Source organism: Zootoca vivipara, chromosome 6, assembly GCF_963506605.1.
Source record: "Zootoca vivipara chromosome 6, rZooViv1.1, whole genome shotgun sequence".
Taxonomy (NCBI): Eukaryota; Metazoa; Chordata; class Lepidosauria; order Squamata; family Lacertidae; genus Zootoca; species Zootoca vivipara.
Window position 1 is genome coordinate 26,685,212 of NC_083281.1, and position 21,543 is coordinate 26,706,754.

The 21,543-nt window shown below is 44.8% G+C and overlaps 2 protein-coding genes across 2 annotated transcripts; both read left to right on the plus strand.

Moving 5' to 3' along the window:
- Nucleotides 1-3,373: 3,373 nt before the first annotated feature.
- On the plus strand, nucleotides 3,374-4,681 carry LOC118086727 (free fatty acid receptor 2-like). Its single transcript, XM_035118719.2, has 2 exons — nucleotides 3,374-4,226; nucleotides 4,644-4,681. The coding sequence occupies exons 1-2, from the start codon at nucleotides 3,374-3,376 to the stop codon at nucleotides 4,679-4,681; spliced, it is 891 nt and encodes a 296-aa protein (XP_034974610.2).
- A 7,342-nt stretch (nucleotides 4,682-12,023) lies between these two features.
- LOC118086728 (free fatty acid receptor 2-like) lies at nucleotides 12,024-18,385 on the plus strand. Its single transcript, XM_060276522.1, has 2 exons — nucleotides 12,024-12,159; nucleotides 15,823-18,385. Exon 2 carries the CDS (start codon nucleotides 15,831-15,833, stop codon nucleotides 16,869-16,871), a length of 1,041 nt encoding a protein of 346 aa, XP_060132505.1. The 5' UTR covers nucleotides 12,024-12,159; nucleotides 15,823-15,830; the 3' UTR covers nucleotides 16,872-18,385.
- Nucleotides 18,386-21,543: the final 3,158 nt, after the last annotated feature.

A 21,543-nucleotide genomic window follows, 5' to 3' on the forward strand; every position in this document is an offset into this window, starting at 1 on the left:
TAGCTTCCCTCGTACCACCCATTCCATCCTACCAGTAGCAGGTGCTGTTTCAGCCAAAGCCATCTCCATAGCCAAGCTAATAGCATATCCTCCCCAATTAGTCTCTTGTGCTATACACCTGTAGTCAATAGACCAGTCTAAATTGCGAGCAGGAAGAGATGGAGATATGCATGTATTGATAGTGGGTGGCGCTGTGGTCTAAACCACTGAGCCTTGGGCTTGCCGATCAAAAGGTCGGCGGTTCAAATGCCTACGATGGGGTGAGCTCCCGCTGCTCAGTCCCAGCTCCTGCCAACCTAGCAGTTTGAAAGCACCCCAAAAAGTGCAAGTAGATTAATAGGTACCACTCTGGCGGGAAGGTAAACAGAGTTTCTGTGCACTGCTCTGGTGTCGGTGTTCCATTGCGCCAGAAGTGGCTTAGTCATGCTGGTCACATGACCTGGAAAGCTGTCTGTGGACAAAAGCTGGTTCCCTCGGCCTGTAAAGTGAGATGAGCGCCGCAACCCCTGAGTCGTCTGTGACTGGACTTAACTGTCAGGGGTCCCTTTATCTTTACCTTATCCCTTGGGGGGAAGAGGTTGGTCATTTTATTTTGTCTTCTTTCCCTTACATGTGCAACATTCTCAGATACAGGTAGTGTTCCCTGTTTCTTATAGCCTTGCCTTGTAAGAACCATTACTCCAGGTTATGCACCCACAAGGCTGGCGAGGCAAATGCCCAGGCGTGCAAATAACATGTCCTCACAGGGCTTCTCTGAGTGCTTGGCTTACTCAGAATCAGCATCCTCTGCTCCATCCTTCAAGGTCCTCTTACTTGGGTGTGTGTGGAGTGAACCCTTACCTCTTTGAACCAGGGTTCGTGTGCTTTGCTCATCCTTGGGGTAATCCAGAGTAGTCATTATGATGATAAAAAAAATCCTCTCGGACATATTGTACTCCTCAGGGCCTCATATTATATTGATTTCAGAACTGCAGATTCCAAAAGACTCAAAATACACTGCAAGGCTGTGCAATTAATAGAGTAAAAACTTTGGAGTCTGCAAAAAGAATATGAGTCAAATATGCCCATTACCCATATACAGCAGGAATCACAAAACAGAGATACCAGTAGGAGAACACTTCAATCTCCCAGGACATTCTATACAAGATCTCAAAGTAGCTGTCATATTACAAAAGAATTTCAGAAATAGACTGGAAAGAGAAGTTGCTGAATTACAACTTATTACCAAACTTAAAATCATAGAGAGACCTGGTCTGAATAGAGACATTGAATTCTTATCTAATTATACGTGATAAAGCTATTTTTGGCCCTTGCTTTTTCCTGTAAGGCTAATTGCAGTCGTTAACAGTCCTCAACTGGTTTACCACACCTATCAGCCACCCATTCCCACCACCCTTCTGAGTAATACCCCTCCCCACCCTCTCACTATATATAAAGGTCTGGTGACTTCTGTTTCTGTGTATCTGAAGAAGTGTGCATGCACACAATATCTCATACTAATAACAAACTTATTTGGTCTCTAAGGTGGTACAGGAAGGATTGTTTGTTTGTTTCAACTACAGCAGACCAACACAGCTACCTACCATATACAGCAGTTCACTGATGAGCAAATTGCACCACCAAAAAAAGAAAGAAAAAAGAAAGATTAATCAAGCTAAAACAAACCACAGAGCTCAAAACAAACTCTCTGGCCACCATCTAGCCGGAAACTGCCTGCTAGGGAGGTTTTTTCCTTTATCAACTTTAAGGAGTAGGTTGGTTCTCCATATTCTCCAAAATACTACAGACCATACTATCTTTCCTCCCCTGGACAGATGCTTCATTGAATGTAAAAATCTAGCCTCTTTGGTTTTGCAAGGCAGGCTTCAGACTGTTCACTGTATTATCTCTGGAAAGTGCCTCATCTTTTCCTTGGCGATCAGACAGAAGGGGTCCTGAGTGACAACACAGGTAAGTGTTTTCTTCCTTTCTTTAATGCAACCAGAATTGGGTATAGCTCTTTTAAAATTAATCATACGTAGAATTCATACCATGGGTGGATGTCATTGGACTGCAAATCCCAACGTCTCTTGGCCACTCTGAGAATGTAATGCTGACCTACTGGCTTGATTCAGCAGCCTCATCTTATCTTGTTCTGATCATTGGCCATGTTGGCTGGGATTGCTGGGTATATGCAGGTAGCAGTCCAGCAGGCTCTGTAGAGTACCACATTGGGTACTCTTGCAGTAAACTATCCTGTTTCCCCTTTTTTAATATGTAGTCATAAAGTAAGCCATGGCAGGGTTTTTAAGCATTTGAGAAATATAAGACATACCCCGAAAATAAGCCATACTTCCGCGCCGCGGAAACCAACCCCCACAGGCACCTCCACTCACAGAGTCACTCCATGCGGCCGGCATTGCAAGAGCGCGATCAGCTGTGAAGCGGCGCTCCAAGAGCACCGCTTAACAGCTGATCGTGCTCTCGCCTTGCTGGCTGCATCCCCGCGCTCCGCCTTCTCAACCACTGCCGTCCCTGCCGCTTCCGTGCTTGCCGCCACCGCTGGGCTCACTGCTTCTTCCTTGCCTGGCCCGGCCAAGGAGCTTGGAGCGCCCTGCAGCGGCGGGCGGAGCGCCTGAGCCAGCGGCTTCCGCCTGGCCCAGCCAAGGATGTCTGCTGCCCCGCCACCCAGAACCGGTGGCTGCTGCAGCGCCGAGCACTCAAGAGAGCCCAGCAGCACCCTGAGCCATAAAAACCGTACCGGTAATAAAAAACAATAAGACATCCCACCAAAAGTAAGCCACCCTGTGTTTTTTTGAGGAAGAAAACTTATAAGACGGTGTCTTAAAAAGGGGAAACATGGTAAGGAGTCACAATCAAGTTCTTTAATGGGAATTAGCTTATACATCTGAAAATCTGAAAGTTCTTAAAAAGGAGAAACTGCCCAGAACTTGTTGGGCAGGATTTATACCTTTTCTGAATGATGCTGTCAAATGAAGGAAGAATATGAGAAGACAAAAATTCCTACCAGTAGCACCTTAGAGACCAACTAAGTTTGTCAATAGTATGAGCGTCCGTGTGCATGCACACGAAATCTGTATCTGAAGAAGTGTGCATGCACACAAAAGCTCATACCAATGACAAACTTAGTTGGTCTCTAAGGTGCTACTGGAAGGAATTTTTTATTTTTTTATTTTATTTTTTGTTTCAATTCCTAAATCAAACTTGATGGGCAGGATATAAAGCACTATGTGATTAAGGTGGCTGTGGGCAGACCAAGACTGGAGGCACAATACCCCATTCACCTTAATTGACCAGCCTCCTCTGCTCACACTGGCATACAGTTCCTGGTAGGGACTTACCACCTCTCCCTTTCCTTACAGATCCCGAGAAGATGGCACATAAGGGTGTGGTCCTTGCTTTCTACATCTTCACCTTTCTGACTGGTCTCCCTTCCAACCTCCTGGCCTGCTACACGTTCTTGAGGAAAGTGTCTCAGAAGCCTGTCCCCATAGACATCCTCCTGCTCAACTTGACCATGGCTGATATCACCCTTTTGCTTTTCCTTCCCTTCAAGATGGCAGAAGCCACCTGGGACATGACTTGGCATCTCCCTGTCTCCCTTTGCCCCCTCACCAACTTCTGTTTCTACAGCAGCATCTACATCAGCACCCTTTTTCTGATGGGGGTCAGCGTGGAGCGCTACCTGTGTGTCCTCTACCCTGTCAAGTACAAGTTAAATCGCAGGCCAATTTACGCAATAGCAGCCAGCCTCTTCTTCTGGTTGTTGGCCTATTCCCACTGCAGTATTGTCTACATTGTCCAAAACCGCAACACCACCATGCTGCCTTCTGACAAAAACTTCTCATGCTATGAGAAGTTCTCCTCTAGCCAGCTCCATATCCTCCTTCCAGTCCGGCTGGAAATCAGCCTTCTCCTCTTCTGGCTACCTTTTGCCATTACCCTGTTTTGCTATATCAATGTTATCCGCATCCTGGCCTCCCTGCCCAAAATCCCATCCCATAAAAAGAAACGAGCCATGGGCCTGGCTCTGGTGACTCTGCTCAATTTCACCATCTGCTTCGCTCCCTACAATACATCCCATATTGTTGGCTTCATTCAGAAGCAAAGCCCTTCCTGGAGAGTGGATGTTTTCATCCTCAGTGCCCTCAACACCACCTTAGACCCGGTTCTCTTTTTCTTCTCCTCTACTGCCATACGGCGGACTTTTTCTAGTTGCTGGGTTGGTATGTCCAAGAGGCTCTGGACCATTCTGTCAGCCTGCTGCTCTCCTTGCTGTAAAGTTCCTGGAGATTATGGTGGTGATGAAGAAGATGCAGGAGCTGGTCAAACTGTTCCAAATCTCCCAAGTGAATTGTCACAAGCCAGGGATTCCACTCTTTGTACCAGCCGGCAGAGGTCAGGGATATCTGAGCACATACTGAAAGATGTTCCCTGCATATAACAAGACATGTGACTCTAAAACATGCCAGCTGAAATGAAGCTTTACACAGCTTCAAAAGTTTCTAATGGCACCAAGCAGATTTTGACTTTGAAACCATGAATTCAAACATTTCAAGTTTGCATTTTGAAAGAGAAATTATTTCTCCAACATTCTCGAACTCCTTGGATCTTCCAGTTTGTTTGTCCATTTGTTTCTGCAGGTATCAACTATGAGATCACATCAGCCAGATGCTTCTAGACATTCTGCCTTCAGAGAAACCTTTCTACTTATTTCAGAGGGATTACCTAGAATACATGGCACATTCGTATGGATCACCAGCTATGTCAATTGAGTTATCTAATTTCCCCGTATCATCCGATAACAGTCCAAAACATTCAGGCTTGCCAATTTGTTTCTATCCCCTTCTCCCCAGCCTTACCTTTATTGGCATTAATGTCAGGTCCTCTCCGTGAAATTGTAAACAGGTTGATTTCTCCAAATCAAACTCCTACCTTTAAAAGCACAAGAGCAGTTCAGGTCATTTTTGATCAGTTGGCTGAGGACAACTGATTCGTCTCGGCACACACAAGAGACACACAGCTCTGCCCTCGAGCTATTCTGTGCTAAGGACGGGATTATCACTCCAACTCCACTCTTCAAATGATCAATCTGATGGTCATGAAGGGAACAATTTGTTTCCCCACTAAGGAGCTGCGCTCTAGCTCTGTGTCTACTTTTAGTTTTCTCTTTTCTGCTGCCACTACCCATAGTGTCTGGTAGTATACCTGAAGGAGCGATTCCACCTCCATCGTTCTGCCCGGACACTGAGGTCCAGTGCCGAGGGGCCTTCTGGTGGTTCCCTCGCTGCAAGAAGCCAAGTTACAGGGAACCAGGCAGAGGGCCTTCTTGGTAGTGGCACCCACCCTGTGGAACGCCCTCCCACCAGATGTCAAAGAGAAAAACAACTACCAGACTTTTAGAGGACATCTGAAGGCAGCCCTGTTTAGGGAAGCTTTTAATCTTTAAGAAATTAGTGTATTCTAATATTTCTGTTGGAAGCCGCCCAGAGTGGCTGGGGAAACCCAGCCAGATGGGCGGGGTATAAATAATAATAATAATAATAATAATAATAATAATAATGGGCAGAAAAAAATGCTTGAGAGCTGAATCAGACCCTGCCCCTCCAAAAAAAACACACACCAAAAAAAAAACCACCTGGGGAAGAGGTTAGTCTGCATTAAGAGTGCCAATTCTATGGGACCAAAGTGTATTCAGGGCCCCTAATATCTGTTTTAATGAAGGTGAAAGAGGAGAGGGCAAAATACAATCTGAAGCTCAACATCAAAAAAACTAAGATCTTGGCCACTGGTCCTATCACCTCCTCACAAATAGAAGGGGAAGAAATGGAGGCAGTGAGAGATTTTACTTTCTTGGGTTCCATGATCACTGCAGATGGTGACAACAGTCAGGAAATTAAAAGATGCGTGCTTCTTGGGAGAAAAGCAATGACAAACCTAGACAGCATCTTAAAAAGCAGAGAGATCACCTTGCTGACAAAGGTCCCTATAGTTAAGGCTATGGTTTTCCCAGTAGTGATGTATGGAAGTGAGAGCTGGACCATAAAGAAGGCTGATCGCCGAAGAACTGATGCTTTTGAATTATGGTGCTTGAAGAGACTCTTGAGAGTCCCATGGACTGCAAGAAGGTCAAACCTATCCATTCTTAAGGAAATCAGCCCTGAGTGCTCACTGGAAGGACAGATCCAAGACTTGAGGCTCCAATACTTTGGCCACCTCATGAGAAGAGAAGACTCCCTGGAAAAGACCCTGATGTTGGGAAAGATGGAGGGCACAAGGAGAAGGGGACGACAGAGGAAGAGATGGTTGGACAGTGTTCTTGAAGCTACCAACATGAGTCTGACCAAACTGCGGGAGGCAGTGGAAGACAGGAGTCCCTGGCGTGCTCTGGTCCATGGCGTCACAAAGAGTCAGACACCACTAAACAACAACAACAACAATATCTGTTGGGAGGAGCTGGTGACCCTCAATGTTGAGAGGGTGGAGGAGGCAGCACAAGGAGCCAAATGTGGTGCAGCTTCAGTGGCCAGCTCCTCCTGAGTGTGAGAAAGGAGAAGCTGCCGGCCATTGAGGGCACACCATGCTGGGCTCCGCGCTTTGCCTCCTCCCCATGATGTGACTTTGCGCATGCAATGAACACTGGGCACATGATGGCATGAGTGTGTGACGTACCCTGGGCCCTCTCAATCTTGGGCACAAGTTGGTGCCTCTGGCCTGCATTAAGTAAATCCGTATGTTGAATGCTATTTATTGTACTGTATTGAACTTAGTGTTTTTAATGGCTTGGTTGTTTCCTTGTATGTTAAAGTCTGACGTGTCTGCATTTGGGAGTGTTTGGCTTTTTTACCTAGCAGGTTAGAAATCTTAAATAAAATAAATTGCATATGAAACGTTTTCTGTAATTAAATGTTGTCCCCATACCTGGAAGGAAGATGGAAGACCATGTTAAAGGCCACAACTTTACTAATGAGAACTCTGAGAAGACATGCAGCCACCAACTCAATGGCTACTAGCCAGGATGCATATGTTCTACAACCAATGTTGGAGGCAGCATGTTTCAAAGGCCAGTTGCTGAGAATCAGAATTGAGGAGAATGCTCCAGTACTCAGATCATACTTTGGGAGTTCCCAGAGACACCTGGTTGTCCACTGTACTGTTAGAACAGGATGCTGGACTAGATGGGCTGTTGATCTGATCCAGCAGCCTACTCTAATCTTCTTAATAGAGAACCTCAGCATCTCTAAGTGTGGACCTAAACTTAATGAAGAGGTAGAAGGTAGAATCCCCTTTCTTCCTCAAATAGGTGACATGGCCCTACTACATTCTGTCAGTTTTGGATTCTCGTTTTCCCAATCCTAAATTCAGATTTCTGTATCAGTTTATAATTTATTTATTTATTTTCCATATCAGTTTGTGATTTACTTATTTTAAAATCTCACAAAAAATCACCAGCAAATCTCTCCTAATATGTACACCTTTGCATGTACCTTCCTGTAATATAATGCAAGTTTGTGTGTTATTTTCACTAACACATACATTTTTATGAACACTTTACTGTAGTATATGCATATAATTTTTTTTGTAAATGCTACTTGGCTTTGCAATGCTACATTGCAAAATTCAGTGAAGTGCCAATTTTGCAGAATTTCAAAGATTTCTGCTTTGTGTATTGTGCCAGGAAGTGCAAATCTGGTAGGTTCACATTTAAACACCAACTGAACCAAAACCCACCCACCCCCACTCCTCCATACTACACAATGGCAGGTGGGTAGGCTAACAAAATAAGCCAAAGGTGGGGGCAGTGCCACCCTTAAATAGCATAGCTGCCAAGTTATCCCTTTTTTTAAGGGATTTTCCCTTATGCTGAATAGGCTTCCTCGCGAGAAAAGGGAAAACTTGACAGCTATGTTAAATAGGGCAACACAGAATGCTCTACAATTAGCTGCAAAGCAGTCGGGAGGAGTCTCCCTCCCTCTATGCTCACAGACAAATCTCAGAGGGATGCATTGAATGCATATTCCATGTAAGAACAGAGCACGCTCACCCCTGTTGCACTTCCAGCTTAATGTTTGTTTTGCAGTCCTTGTGCTTGCTCCAGAAAGAGGGGACCAAATAATAGGGGTGGGAGAAAATTCAATTCAGGTCTGATTTAAAGCTGAATCTATTAAATTCACACAGCCATCCTTCAAAATTCACATTTCTCTGAATTTTGCAGTGCAGTTCGCCAACCAAACCATGTTTGCAAAAATGTATTTATTAGGAGAAGCTGCTTACAAAAATTTGTACATTAGTCAAAGCTGCATAGAAAGCTGTGTTTATCTGGGGTTATTTTCACTAAAATGCTGGTGCATATTGTTTCTAAATGCTGGTGCATAAAATGCATATTGTTGCAAAACATGAAGAACCGAATTTAGGTTGGGAAAAGTGAGAAACTGAGAGAATTTAAACTGACATATCCTTCTATTTCTATCAAGGAACAGGCATGAGTTATGCAGGCATGAGTTATGCAGCTCTTTCTTGGCAAGCTGGAAATACCACTTCTTTCTTGTGGTCTGGTGGTTGGTGGTTGGTAGCTGTTCTACCAGTCCTGGCATTCAGATCTTTTAAGCGCAACTTTATGCATGAAGCAATATTAAAGTTTTTGCAGCTCAAGCTACTGTTAAACCACAAGAACAGGCCAGGCTAAATATTCGTTGCTGACATCCGTCTGTCTCAAGAGGCATTGGAGGGCACCTCTGGGGTGAAGTAAAGCCACTGTGATAGCAGCGCCAAAGTGGCCTCCCCAAGCTGCAAACCTGGGCAGTGTGTATTGAGGTCCTGGGCTGCCGAGATGACAAGACCCTCCTCTTGACCTCACTGATGTGTCCAAAGGAATGCAAAGCAATATTCTGGATACATGCAGGCTTTAGCCTTTTCTTCTCCTGAAGTTATCCCGCAAGGCAGCAGACATTTAGGCTTAGAGTTTTCCTGGATAGGCTACCTACCCAAGTTGATGAGCCCCACCTGCCTCTCACTCCCCTCTGCACTAAGTAAGTTCCTTTGGAAGGATGTTTAGTTGCCCAAGTATCACTGAGGCCACCCTAAAACACCCACCAAAATCAATAATTTTCCCAGCCTACTGAGCTACAAGGCTAGTAGGGTTCTTCCAGCAAGAGAGAGGGGGGGGGAGGGAGAGAGAGGGAGAGGGGGAGAGAGGGGGAGAGAGAGGAGAGAGAGAGAGAGAGAGAGAGAGAGAGAGAGAGAGAGAGAGAGAGAGAGAGAGAGAGAGAGAGAGCTGGAATGCCAAGTTACATCTCTGCCAGTTTATAATATTGGCTTGCTTAAATCCTGCAGGGGATTAGCAAACCATTTTGCACTAGCTTGGCTGATTAGCAAACCATTTTGCACTAGCTTGTGTTATTTTCACTAACACATACATTTGGACTTTATGTCCAAACAAGAGGCAAGAACAAAACACTCTTGGATCAGAACTCACAAAATTAGCTAAGGTTCACTAACAAAAAAGTACAAAACAGAATGCAGTCAAGCAAAACCAGGAAAACGTTTTTGGTGCTCACTTCTAGGACTTGCTCTGCCTCAGGGGTGGAAAATCTTTTTCATCCCGGGGGCCACTTTGCCTTCTGGGAGCCACATGACAGGGGTGGGCAGGGCCAGAGGTAAAGGGGGATGGAAAAATGAATGTAATTCTTGCCTTTATACAGCCAAATAATTTCTACACAGAATCACACTCTAAGCATCCTCCAGGCAAGCAAGAGTAATTTGAAGGAAGCATTCCAGACAGACAAAACCACTCAATGAGGATGTGAAACAAAGTTTGTGTCCTGAAGAGAAAGGTCATGGTTGAGAAGGGGGGGGGTGTCCTGGGGAAGAATCTTAGGGGCCAGACAGGAAGATCTGGAGGGCTGCTTTTGGCTCCCAGGCTTGAGGTTCATCAACTGCTCCAAGTAGATCTAGCAGGTAGGCAGGCTAGATCACTCACACAGCAAAAGAGGAGGATCCCTAGGAAAAAACAATATTGAGCCAGAAATCTGAAGTCTGTCATAAAAGCACCAGGAAGTCCAACTTCCTCTAAATACAAGTGAAACTGAAAGTACTTAAAGACATGCATACATATTTATAGAGTCTCTGATACAAATAGTGACATCAAATAGTGATCCCCTCATAACTTTAAAAGGAGTTTTGAATTTCCCCAGCACTGCAAGCTCATTTTCTGTTTGTTTTCTCTATGTTAGAAAGAGCTGTAAGTTTCAGCTTCCTGAGTTGTCTGACATGAAATTTAGGTGATTTTCTGTCTCCAGCCAGCAGACAGAGCGAGCTTCCGGAAGTGGTTTTGTGGTGGCACAAACAGAAAGACAGAACCTGGGGAGAAGGATGCACTGTACATGGAATAATAGAATCGTAGAATTGTAGAGTTGAAAGGGACCCGGGGGATAATCTAGTCCAACCTCTAGAACTGGTGAAAACAAGCTTGCTCCATCTTCCCTGTAAAAGCACTTTAGATATTTGAAGATGACTAGCAAATATCCACTCTGTCTACACACACACATATATATTAGGGGAAAGTGTGCACAAAAATGAATATACAGTGGAACCTCGGTTTACGAACACCTCGGTTTATGAATTTTCGGTTTATGAACACCGCGGACCCATCTGGAACGGATTAATTCACTTTCCATTACTTTCAATGGGAAAGTTCGCTTCAGTTTATGAACGCTTCAGTTTAAGTACTCCGCGGACCATCTGGAACAGATGAATCCACTTTCCATTACTTTCAATGGGAAAGTTTGCTTCAGTTTATGAACGCTTCAGTTTATGAACAGACATTCGGAACCAATTGTGTTCATAAACCGCTTCAGTTTATGAACAGACTTTCGGAACCAATTATGTTCATAAACCGCTTCAGTTTATGAACAGACTTTTGGAACCAATTGTGTTCATAAACCGAGGTACCACTGTATTATAGAAAATAACATGCAAACATGCTGATGTATTTTCATGATTTTTTTTCTAAATCACAAATTGCTGAGGAAATATGGAACACACATTTTTCAATGTTAAACCAAGAGCACCAAAACTGAGCAGTCCTTCCATCACTACTTTTGATCTCCATCTCTTAAAAAATGTATTTTTAATCATTTCCATAGGGGAAATTCTGTGAAAAGGGTACATGCAACTTTCCCCATCTACAACTTCTCAGCCATTTCCTATTGGGGGAAGTCACAGGAGTTAATTGGTTAGAAAGGATGTGTAATGTAGCAAAAGCATGCCTCTACGAAGGCGTGTTGGCTCTCATTAGAGAGACAAATTGGACTATTGATGTGGCTTTGAAGGTGTGGAAGAGGAAGGATGCTACTTTTCTGATCTATCCGTGGTTAGGCAAAAAAAAAAAGTCCTAGTAGCAGCAACTTAAAGCCACAAAGTGTGTCCTTTCCTAGCAATTCCCCTGTAATTTGCTCAGAACATCCTCTTTCATTTCCTTAATTGAACCTGGTTCCAAAACACACCTCATCCCAAGGCAGTTCTCGCAAGCAGGGATGGGAGATGTAGAAGCCGGCTTTGAGAGTGAATCATAAAATTGTAGAGTTGGAAGTGATCCTGAGGATCATCTAGCCCAAAACATTGTGATGAAGGAATCAAATAGCATAGGTGGGGAAGAGAATGAAACTTGATGCAAGGACTGGAAGGCTAAATTTCATTATGGTCGATTATGGGTCTTGTGGGATTTTCAGCTAATCTGGTCCAGCAACATAGGAAATCATCTAATTCTGCCCTGTTGGGGCATGGGGAGGGAAATGGAAAATCTTAGTTAAAAAGAAGATTGAAGAAGATTTCATTAAAGTTTTGCACAACGGTTGACTTTCATAGTGACCTTGAAATCAATTTCCTCCCCCTCTGCCACAAGGTTTCCAGTTTATTTGTTGCTATTTGTGATGGGTTCCTTTTTCTGCAAATGACCTCACTTCCTCCAAATTGTCTCATAAGGACTTGCACTTTCGTCTGTTGGACAGATGCTCCAACTTTCTCAAGTTGCATGTGAATATGCCCACTGGGATCTTTTTGAAAGAAAGAATTCAGGCTGGTCTTTGAGTCATCTCTGGAAAGTTGTGGTTCTAATCCTCCGTGAAGACAGAGCAGAGTGATTGATCTCCTAGAACACAAGTAAGTTTAGAAAACATGGCTAGAATTGTTTTTTTAAAAAAATGCTTAATATAGTGAAATAGTTATAATTATGATTTCTGGTAGACATGAATCCAGAAGTTGGAGCAACTCCCATATGAGAAAAATTACAATGTTTGGGGGCTTTTAAGTTTGTTTGTTTTTAGATGTAAACAGCGAAAGATTGAGGTGTAGGAAATTTTGCACAGTATGGAGAAAATGCTAGAGAGGTGCTGTTCTTCTCTCTCATGAATCATAGAATCATAGAGTTGGAAGAGACCACAAGGGTCATCCAGTCCAACCCCCTGCCAAGCAGGAAACACCGTCAACGCATTCCTGACAGATGGCTGTCAAGCCTCTGCTTAAAGACCTCCAAAGAAGGAGACTCCACCACACTCCTTGGCAGCAAATTCCACTGTTGAACAGCTCTTACTATCAGGAAGTTCTTCCTAATGTTTAGGTAGAATCTTCTTTCTTCTAGTTTGAATCCATTGCTCCGTGTCCGCTTCTCTGGAGCAGCAAAAAACAACCTTTCTCCCTCCTCTATATGGCATCCTTTAATATATTTGAACATGGCTATCATATCATCTCTTAACCTTCTCTTCTCCAGGCTAAACATACCCAGCTCCCTAAGCCATTCCTCATAAGGCATCATTTCCAGGCCTTTGACCATTTTGGTTGCCCTCCTCTGGACACGTTCCAGCTTGTCAGTAACCTTCTTGAACTGTGGTGCCCAGAACTGGACACAGTATTCCAAGTGAGGTCTGACCAGAGCAGAATACAGTGGTACTATTACTTCCCTTGATCTAGATGCATTGGCTTTTTTAGCTGCTACATCACACTGTTGACTCATGTCAAGTTTGTGGTCTACCAAGACTCCTAGATCCTTTTCACATGTACTGCTCTCAAGCCAGAGAGCCTGAGAAGATTTAGGGCAGATAACAAAAAGTATTTCTTCATGCTGCACGTAGTCAAGCCAAGAAATTTCCTACCGCAAGAAGTGGTGACGGCCACCAATTTGGGTAGCTTTAAAAGTGAATGAGACAAATGCACAGTAGATAAGGCAATGAATTTCTACAAGGATGTGGGGAAGCCTTGCCTGTTTAATATGGTATCCTACTGCTTTAAATGTATGGTGTGAATGTGGTGTCAGCCTGGGGAAAACCCAAACTGGGAAAACTCAAAGGCAGACCTTGTGCTGAGAAGGAATAATGGGGTTTGGGTTTATGAAGCACATCCATTGAAGCTGGGAGAGCAGCTGAGTGTGTTTCATGAGCCAGTATATTTTACCTTGTTGAGACATCTGCTCTCCATTCACAACACAAAGCTAAGCCACCTCCTTGGTGCAATGCAAATCAGGGCCACTGAATTTATGAATGAATTAAGATCCAACCCAACATGAAGTGACAGCCAACACAACACAACACAGCACTGCAATGCACAGTTAGAGTTGGGAACTGAGACACATCTTTTTTATTAAAAATAAAAAAGGAAACTCCAGACTGTTCTTGTGCTTTAGCAACAGCTTGAGCTGCAAAAACTTCAACATTGCGTCACACATCAAGCTGCCGTTGAAAGATTTCACTGCAGAGGCTGACAAAACAGCAGTTTAACTGTTGTGGTTTAGTCGTTTAGTCGTGTCTGACTCTTCGTGACCCCATGGACCAGAGCATGCCAGGCACTCCTGTCTTCCACTGCAGTTTGATCAGACTCATGTTGGTAGCTTCGAGAACACCGTCCAACCATCTCGTCCTCTGTCGTCCCCTTCTCCTTGTGCCCTCAGTCTTTCCCAACATCAGGGTCTTTTCCAGGGAGTCTTCTCTTCTCATGAGGTGGCCAAAGTATTGGAGCCTCAGCTTCAGGATCTGTCCTTCCAGTGAGCACTCAGGGCTGATTTCCTTCAGAATGGATAGGTTTGATCTTCTTGCAGTCCATGGGACTCTCAAGAGTCTCTTCAAGCACCATAATTCAAAAGCATCAATTCTTCGGCGATCAGCCTTCTTTATGGTCCAGCTCTCACTTCCATACATCACTACTGGGAAAACCATAGCTTTAACTATATGGACCTTTGTAGGCAAGGTGATGTCTCTGCTTTTTAAGATGCTTTCTAGGTTTGTCATTGCTTTTCTCCCAAGAAGCAGGCGTCTTTTAATTTCCTGACTGCTGTCACCATCTGCAGTGATTATGGAACCCAAGAAAGTAAAATCTCTCACTGCCCCCATTTCTTCCCCTTCTATTTGCCAGGAGGTGATGGGACCAGTGGCCATGATCTTAGGTTTTTTTTTCTTATGTTGAGCTTCAGACAGTTTAACTCCCAACCCACAAAAAAAGAAGTGGTATCTCCAGCTTACTTTAAGACTCGCAGAGCTCACGCCTGCTTAGCTCATGCCTATTCCTTGATAGTGATGGAAAGATTTGTCCATTTCATCCCTCCATTGTGCTGGCCTGATGCTTTGCACTCCAACTCCCAACAGACCCAGCCCCTTGGCCAGTGCTAATGGATGGTGGGAGTTGTGATCCGGTGACATCCAGAGGGTACCATATTGACCATCCCAGATCCCCAAATGTGTATCCAATGCATGGGTCAGACTTGAAACGGGAACGACAAGAGTGGAGGCTTTAATCTGCCTATCATCAATCTATAAATGGCTGGCTCTAAATCTGAAACCCCAAGGGATTGTGCCACTGATCCTATGTGACCAGTTCCAGTCCGGTTGGCAGCTAGCGGTTCTGAACTCTCTCCAGAATATGGGCCTTGCCCCCCATGCCCTCCTAAGGATGGATCTCTAAGGCAAGCTAAATCAACTGTCAGACAACGACTCATTGATATCGAAAGACAACAGGACTGCTCAAGATGCCCTGAATACAGAACTGGAGAAATTGAGAGATACATAGCCGCCCCGGCACCTTACCTCTCCTTTCTCCTGTCAGAAAACACAAGAAGGGCTTTTACACTTGCCAGAAGCGCGACATTGCCCACGCCTGTGCTGGAGGGGCTTTACAAAAAAATCCCATATGCCCAAAGACTCTGCGTATGCCCACTAGGGGAAATAGGAAGCCCTGAGCACTTGTTCTTCAGATGCCCCCTATATGAAGAAGCTCGAAGGGAGATCCTGGATCCCATACTGGTGAGGTTAGCAAGCCTCCTGGAAAGGCAGTTATACAACCTGCTCTTGCTAGGCAAAGACCTGAAGATAACCAGGGCGGTCGCCAGATTCTGTGCCCAAATATGCAGACACAGACTTTCTTCCCAGCCCTGTCTGAATTTTTCCTCAATGGCACCCCGAGCGAGCTAGGCTCAGCTTTCTGCAGCCACTATTTTAAGGGTTAAACTTTTAGCATTGTTATATTTTCTTTTAAATCTAGTCCAAAGCGTCTTATATACGTTACGCTCCCGGAAACTTTTCTTTCAAAAGGATCCATTTTATTTCTATTTCTATTTTTATTTTATTTTACCGGTACTTCTAAGAGCTGGTCCTCGACCGTAATAATAAATAAATAAATATTGACCATCCCGGATCTGGGGAACCATTATAGTTCATACTATGCAGGAGACTGAGTGCATTCCAAGAGACAGGACAGCCATCTCTGAATGATACTTGAAGCAGTAGAGACAGCTTCCCTCACTTAACGTTCTTATCTAATAATCTCACCCTTCTTTTGCAGAAACTGAGATGACACCCATGAAGAAGGCTATTGTCCTTGCAATCTATACCTTCTCCTTCCTGGCAGGCTTGCCTTCCAATCTCCTGGCTGGCTACGCATTCCTGAAGAAAGTGAGGCAGAAGCCAGTTCCCATCGACATCTTCTTGTTCAACTTGACCATCTCCGACCTTTTCCTGCTGATCTTCCTGCCCTTGAAAATGGTGGAGGCTGCCAGTGACATGACTTGGCCTCTTCCTGGCTTCCTTTGCCCACTCACCAACTTCTTCTTCTACAGCAGCATCTACCTCAGCACCCTTTTCCTCATGGCGGTCAGTGTGGAACGCTATCTGTGCGTTGCCCATCCGGTCAAGCACAAGCTGAATCGCAAGCCAACCTCTGCAATAGCAGCCAGCATCTTCTTCTGGTTCCTGGCCTGCTCCCACTGTGCCAGCATTGTCTATGCTGTCGAATACCACAACAGGACCCCGTCGGACCTTAACACCACCACATGTTACTACAGCTTCTCCCAGGAGCAGCTCCGCATCCTTCTCCCTTTCCGGCTGGAGCTCTGCCTCCTCCTCTTCTGCCTGCCTCTCGCCATCACCTTCTTCTGCTATGTCAACGTGATCCGCATCTTGACCACCATGCCCAACATCCCTCCCCACAAAAAGAAACGGGCGGTGTGCCTGGCGGTGGCCACGTTGCTTAATTTCTCCATTGCTTTTGCACCATACAACATCTCCCACATTGTGGGCTTCATTAATAAGGAGAGTCCTTCCTGGAGAGTGGAGACTTTCTTCCTCACCTCCCTGAACACCACCTTGGACCCTGTCATCTTCTTCTTCTCCTCCCACACCATCCGACAAGCCTTCGGCAGCTGCTGGCTTGGCATGTGCAGCAAGATCCGGGCTTTTGTGTCACCCTGCTGTTTGTGTTGCTGCAAGACTCCTGAAGGGAACAAAGCAGGAGCTGGACATATAAATGCTTCAGATCTCCCCAGTGGATTGGCAGGGGCTCCCACCCCTACACCTTTTGCGACTCAGCAAAGATCTGGGTCATCAGATGATTGAGCAGTCTGGAGCAAGCACCCCACATAGAGAAGCAAACCTGGTGCTTAAACCCACAGGAAGCAGAGAACATTCAAATCCAAACAGTATCTTCATCCATAATCTGCCAGTTGTTCTAGTTTCCCAACGCAAGTTTTCCACCTGAAGCCATGAACTTACCATTTCAACCTGCATTTTGAATTGGAAATTAACATCACCTTGAAAATGGGCAAACTTGGTTGCTTTTCGCTGGCAGGAATATATCAGTTGTCGTTGTTTGCAAACATCAAGGATGAAATTGCATCTTCCAGTGATTTCCAGGTGTTCTGCCTCCAGAGTAGGGATGGAGGGAAATCCATTTTAAATGGATTTATAGATGGACTTTGGAGCTCTGACCTGATTGAACTTTTCCTGTGTCAGACTGCCTCTTGCATTGAGAACTCACTTATGTCTGGGCTGCTTATGTGGTGGTTATATGCCTGGTTATATGCAAATAGTATGCTTTTAAAACACACACACACACACACACACACACACACACACACACACCAGTCTCTGCCAGTACATGGGAGAACTCTCCACCCACTGGCCACACTTGCCCCCATCTTGGGTTTAGGGTTTAATACCTGCTGGTGGCGCTGTGGGTTAAACCACAGAGCCTAGGGCTTGCCAATCAGAAGGTCAGCGGTTTGAATCCCCACGAAGGGGTGAGCTCCCATTGATCGGTCCCTACTCCTGCCAACCTAGCAGTTTGAAAGCACACCAGTGCAAGTAGATAAATAGGTACCACTGTGGTGGGAAGGTAAACGGCGTTTCCGTGCGCTGCTCTGGTTCGCCAGAAATGGCTTAGTCATGCTGGCCACATGACCCGGAAGCTGTATGCCTGCTCCCTCGGCCAGTAAAGGAAGATGAGCGTCGCAACCCCAGAGTTGTCCACGACTGGACCTAACAGTCAGGGGTCCCTTTACCTTAACCTGCTGGTGGGGCTGCCCAGATAAGGGCACTTATAGGCATATGTGCTGGGACCATCCACAATTGCATCCATAATTGGTAAGCTGATAGCTGGCAACCCAAAGTTTGACAATAAATAACACCCCAATTGTTCTGACCTTTGATTACATTCCTCCTGTTTGCAGCCCATCTGACTATAATTCAGAGCTGGAAGGTTGCCTTGGCTTTTACACAGGATGTGTGGCATAAAAACGGTCTGTACATTGTTTACTTGGAGAAGCTTAATCATGAACTCAAAGGGCTCTGCTGCACTGAGAGACTTTGTGACCAAATGGTGGCCCTTTTTTATTTAAATGAATACTCATGTGATGGGCCACTTTGTTCCAGCCAAGTATGATCTTATTTGGAAGAATGGCGGAACTTTCCTTTTATTTTCCTGCTTTCCCACCAGTATTAGTTACTGCTACCCTTATAATAATGTTGCTTTTTGATGGTTTCATGTTTTATATTTTTGTATGGTTTTTAAACCAGGTGGCGCTGTGGGTTAAACCACAGAGTCTAGGGCTTACTGATCAGACAGTCGGCGGTTCGAATCCCTGCAATGGGGTGAGCTCCCATTGCTTGGTCCCAGCTCCTGCCCACCTAGCAGTTCGAAAGCACATCAAAGTGCAAGTAGATAAATAGGGACCGCTCCGGCGGGAAGATAAACGGTGTTTCCGTGCGCTGCTCTGGTTCGCCAGAAGCAGCTTTGTCATGCTGGCCACATGACCCGGAAGCTGTCTGTGGATAAACGCTGGCTCCCTCGGCCTATAGAGCGAGATGAGCGCCGCAACCCCAGAGTCGGACATGACTGGACCTGATGGTCAGGGGCCCCTTTACCCTTTACCTTTATGGTTGTTTTAATGGTGTACCTTTCTTGTTACTTTAATATGTACCGTATACATTATATGGTTAAAATGTAAAAATAAATTTTAAAATACATGTATGAAATGTCCAGCCCCAAGTGGCATTATATTTCTGCAGCGGGGGTTTTTCTAAATATTATTATTATTATCCATATAATTCTATGCATTGTTGTATGCATTTGTTTATGTGCTGGTTGCTTGAGGAAACCTGTATGGGATATGCATGTGAGAATTGTTTTTTTAGTGGAATTTGGGATTTTAATAAACAAAAACAAAAAACCCACCTCATTTCTCAGAAAGAATTGATTGTATTTTTAGTGGACGTGGTAAACAAAAAACACCCTTGTTTCTCAGAAAGATCAAGGAGCAAGAAAGGAATTAGAAAAAAAATGTGTGTGGCTAAACTGAACATCAAGATTTCCAGAAAATTCAATCGTTTGGGACATGACGGCAGATGGAAGATTTTCACATGGGCACCCACCAAACCTCCTTAGAATCATAGAATTGTAGAGTTGGAAAGGACTGTGAGGGTCATCTAGTCCAACCCCCGGCAATGCAAGATCCTTTTGCTCAACGTGGGGCTTGAACCCACAACCCTGAGATTAAGAGTCTCATGCTCTACTGCCTGAGCTATCCCATAGGGCCTCATCACTGCCCCATATAAACAGAGTGTGTGCCAGAGAACATCCCACAACACAAAGGATTATCTCTTCTCCCTTTTAAAAGCTACCTCTGCTCCTGGCTTTTTTAAATAGAAGCTTTAGCAGGTGGTAATATATACCTCTATGTGTTGGAAAGCTTTCTGCAGACCAATCTACCACTGTTAAAAGCACAACAACCAATTTGACCAATTTAGGGGGCAGCCAGTGATTGTACCTACCTTCTCCTGTGACTGCCCAGTGCAAGACTACAGTGGGCAATTTACATTGCAGAATAATAATTTATAATAATAATATTTTTTTATTTATACCCCGCCCATCTAGCTGGGCTTCCCCAGCCACTCTGGGTGGCTTCCAACAGAATATTAAACTACAATAATCTATTAAACATTAAAAGCTTCCCTAAACAGGGCTGCTTTCAGATGTCTTCTAAAAGTCTGGTAGTTGTTTTTGTCTTTGACATCTGGTGAGAGGGCATTCCACAGGGAGGGTGCCACTACTGAGAAGGCCCTCTGCCTGGTTCCCTGTAACTTGGCTTCTCGCAGCGAGGGATCTGCGAGAGGGCCCTCGGCACTGGACCTCAGTGTCCGGGCAGAATGATGGGGGTGAAAGGTTTATCTGTTTTCTTTCAGGCAGACCCTGGAAATCTTCCCAGAACACAGGGTTGCTTGATCAAATTCCACATCCTTTCCACTCTATTGTTCCTGGGCCTAAGTCAGAATTGGGCTGGCATATGTGGATGTGGTGCAGTGATTGCAGTGCCAAGCAAGAGGTCAGGGGAAAAGGTTCAAATCCTACTCACTGAGTGACTTTGTACCAGTTGCTATCTCTTAGCATAACCTACTACACAGGGCTGTTGTGAGAATCACATGGGATGGGGTAGCCAGGTATGTCTCCTTTCATTCTTAAAATGTTTTCTATATGTGCTGCTATGTTGTGATTTTTTTGTAGGGGAGGGGTTTTATTATTTGACCCGGTATTGTATTTTGTATTTTGTATTATTATTTTTAGCTTCTGTTGTTTTTGTTACCTTTCTGTAAACCACTAGGAGACTGTTTTGGTCTTAAGTGGCATAGAAACATATGAAATAAAATAATAATAAATAATAATAAATTATTTATTTATACCCCGCCCTCCCCAGTCAGAACCGGGCTCAGGGCAGCTCAGACCAATAAAATTACAATAAAACATAAAAATCAATTAATTAAAATACAGATTAAAATACAATATTAAAATTTAAAATGCAGCCTCATTTTAAGTAGTCCATAAATCCAGCCATGAGGGAGGAAAACACAGGGGTCAGACTAAGTCCAACCCAAAGGCCAGGCGGAACAGCTCTGTCTTGCAGGCCCTGCAGAAAGATGACAAATCCCACAGGGCCCTGGTCTCCTGTGAAAGAGCATTCCACCTAGTTGGGGCCAATACTGAAAAGGCCCTGGCCCTAGTAGCGGCCAATCTAGCCACCTTATGGCTCGGGATCTCCAGAATATTGTTGTTTGTGGACCTTAAGGTCCTCCGCGGGGCATACCAGGAGAGGCAGTCCCGTAGGTACGGGGGTCCCAAGCCGCACAGGGCTTTAAAGGTCAAAACCAGCACCTTAAACCTGATCCTGTACTCCACCGGGAGCCAGTGCAGCTGATAAAAACACTGGATGAATGTGATCCCGCAGCCAGGATCCCGTAAGGAGCCTCACCGCGGCATTCTGCACCCGCTGGAGTTTCTGGGTCAGCTTCAAGGGCAGCCCCGCGTAGAGCGAGTTACAATAATCAAGCCTGGAGGTGACCGTCACATGGATCACTGAGGCCAGATCAGGGCGAGAAAGGTAAGGGACCAACTGCTTGATACGGCAGAGATGGAAAAATGCCACCTTAGCTGTGGCTGCAACCTGCGCCTCCAGGGAATAAAATGTTGTGTTCGTTTTATTTATAAAAACACTTGTATAGTGCAATTTCATTTTATAAGATAGCAAGGCAGTTTACAACCAGTATGTGTGTGCATGTGTGTATGTGTGTGGTGAAAACCACCTAAACATTCAAACTGTCCACAGAATATGTTTTCTTAATTGTCTACATAAGCCTGGCAGCATAGAAAAGTTTTCATTAAATGGAAAGTTAAAGGGAAGATGCTTACCCAATCTCTATTAGTAGAGCATTCCACAGAACTGGAGCTGATGGCACTAAA

Coding starts and splice junctions, on each gene's coding strand:
- LOC118086727 (XM_035118719.2), top strand. CDS start 3,374: ATGGCACATAAGGGTGTGGTCCTTGCTTTCTACATCTTCACCTTTCTG. Junction 4,227..4,643: donor TTTTTCTAGTTGCTGGGTTG/GTATGTCCAAGA, acceptor TTGTTTCTGCAG/GTATCAACTATGAGATCACA.
- LOC118086728 (XM_060276522.1), top strand. CDS start 15,831: ATGACACCCATGAAGAAGGCTATTGTCCTTGCAATCTATACCTTCTCC.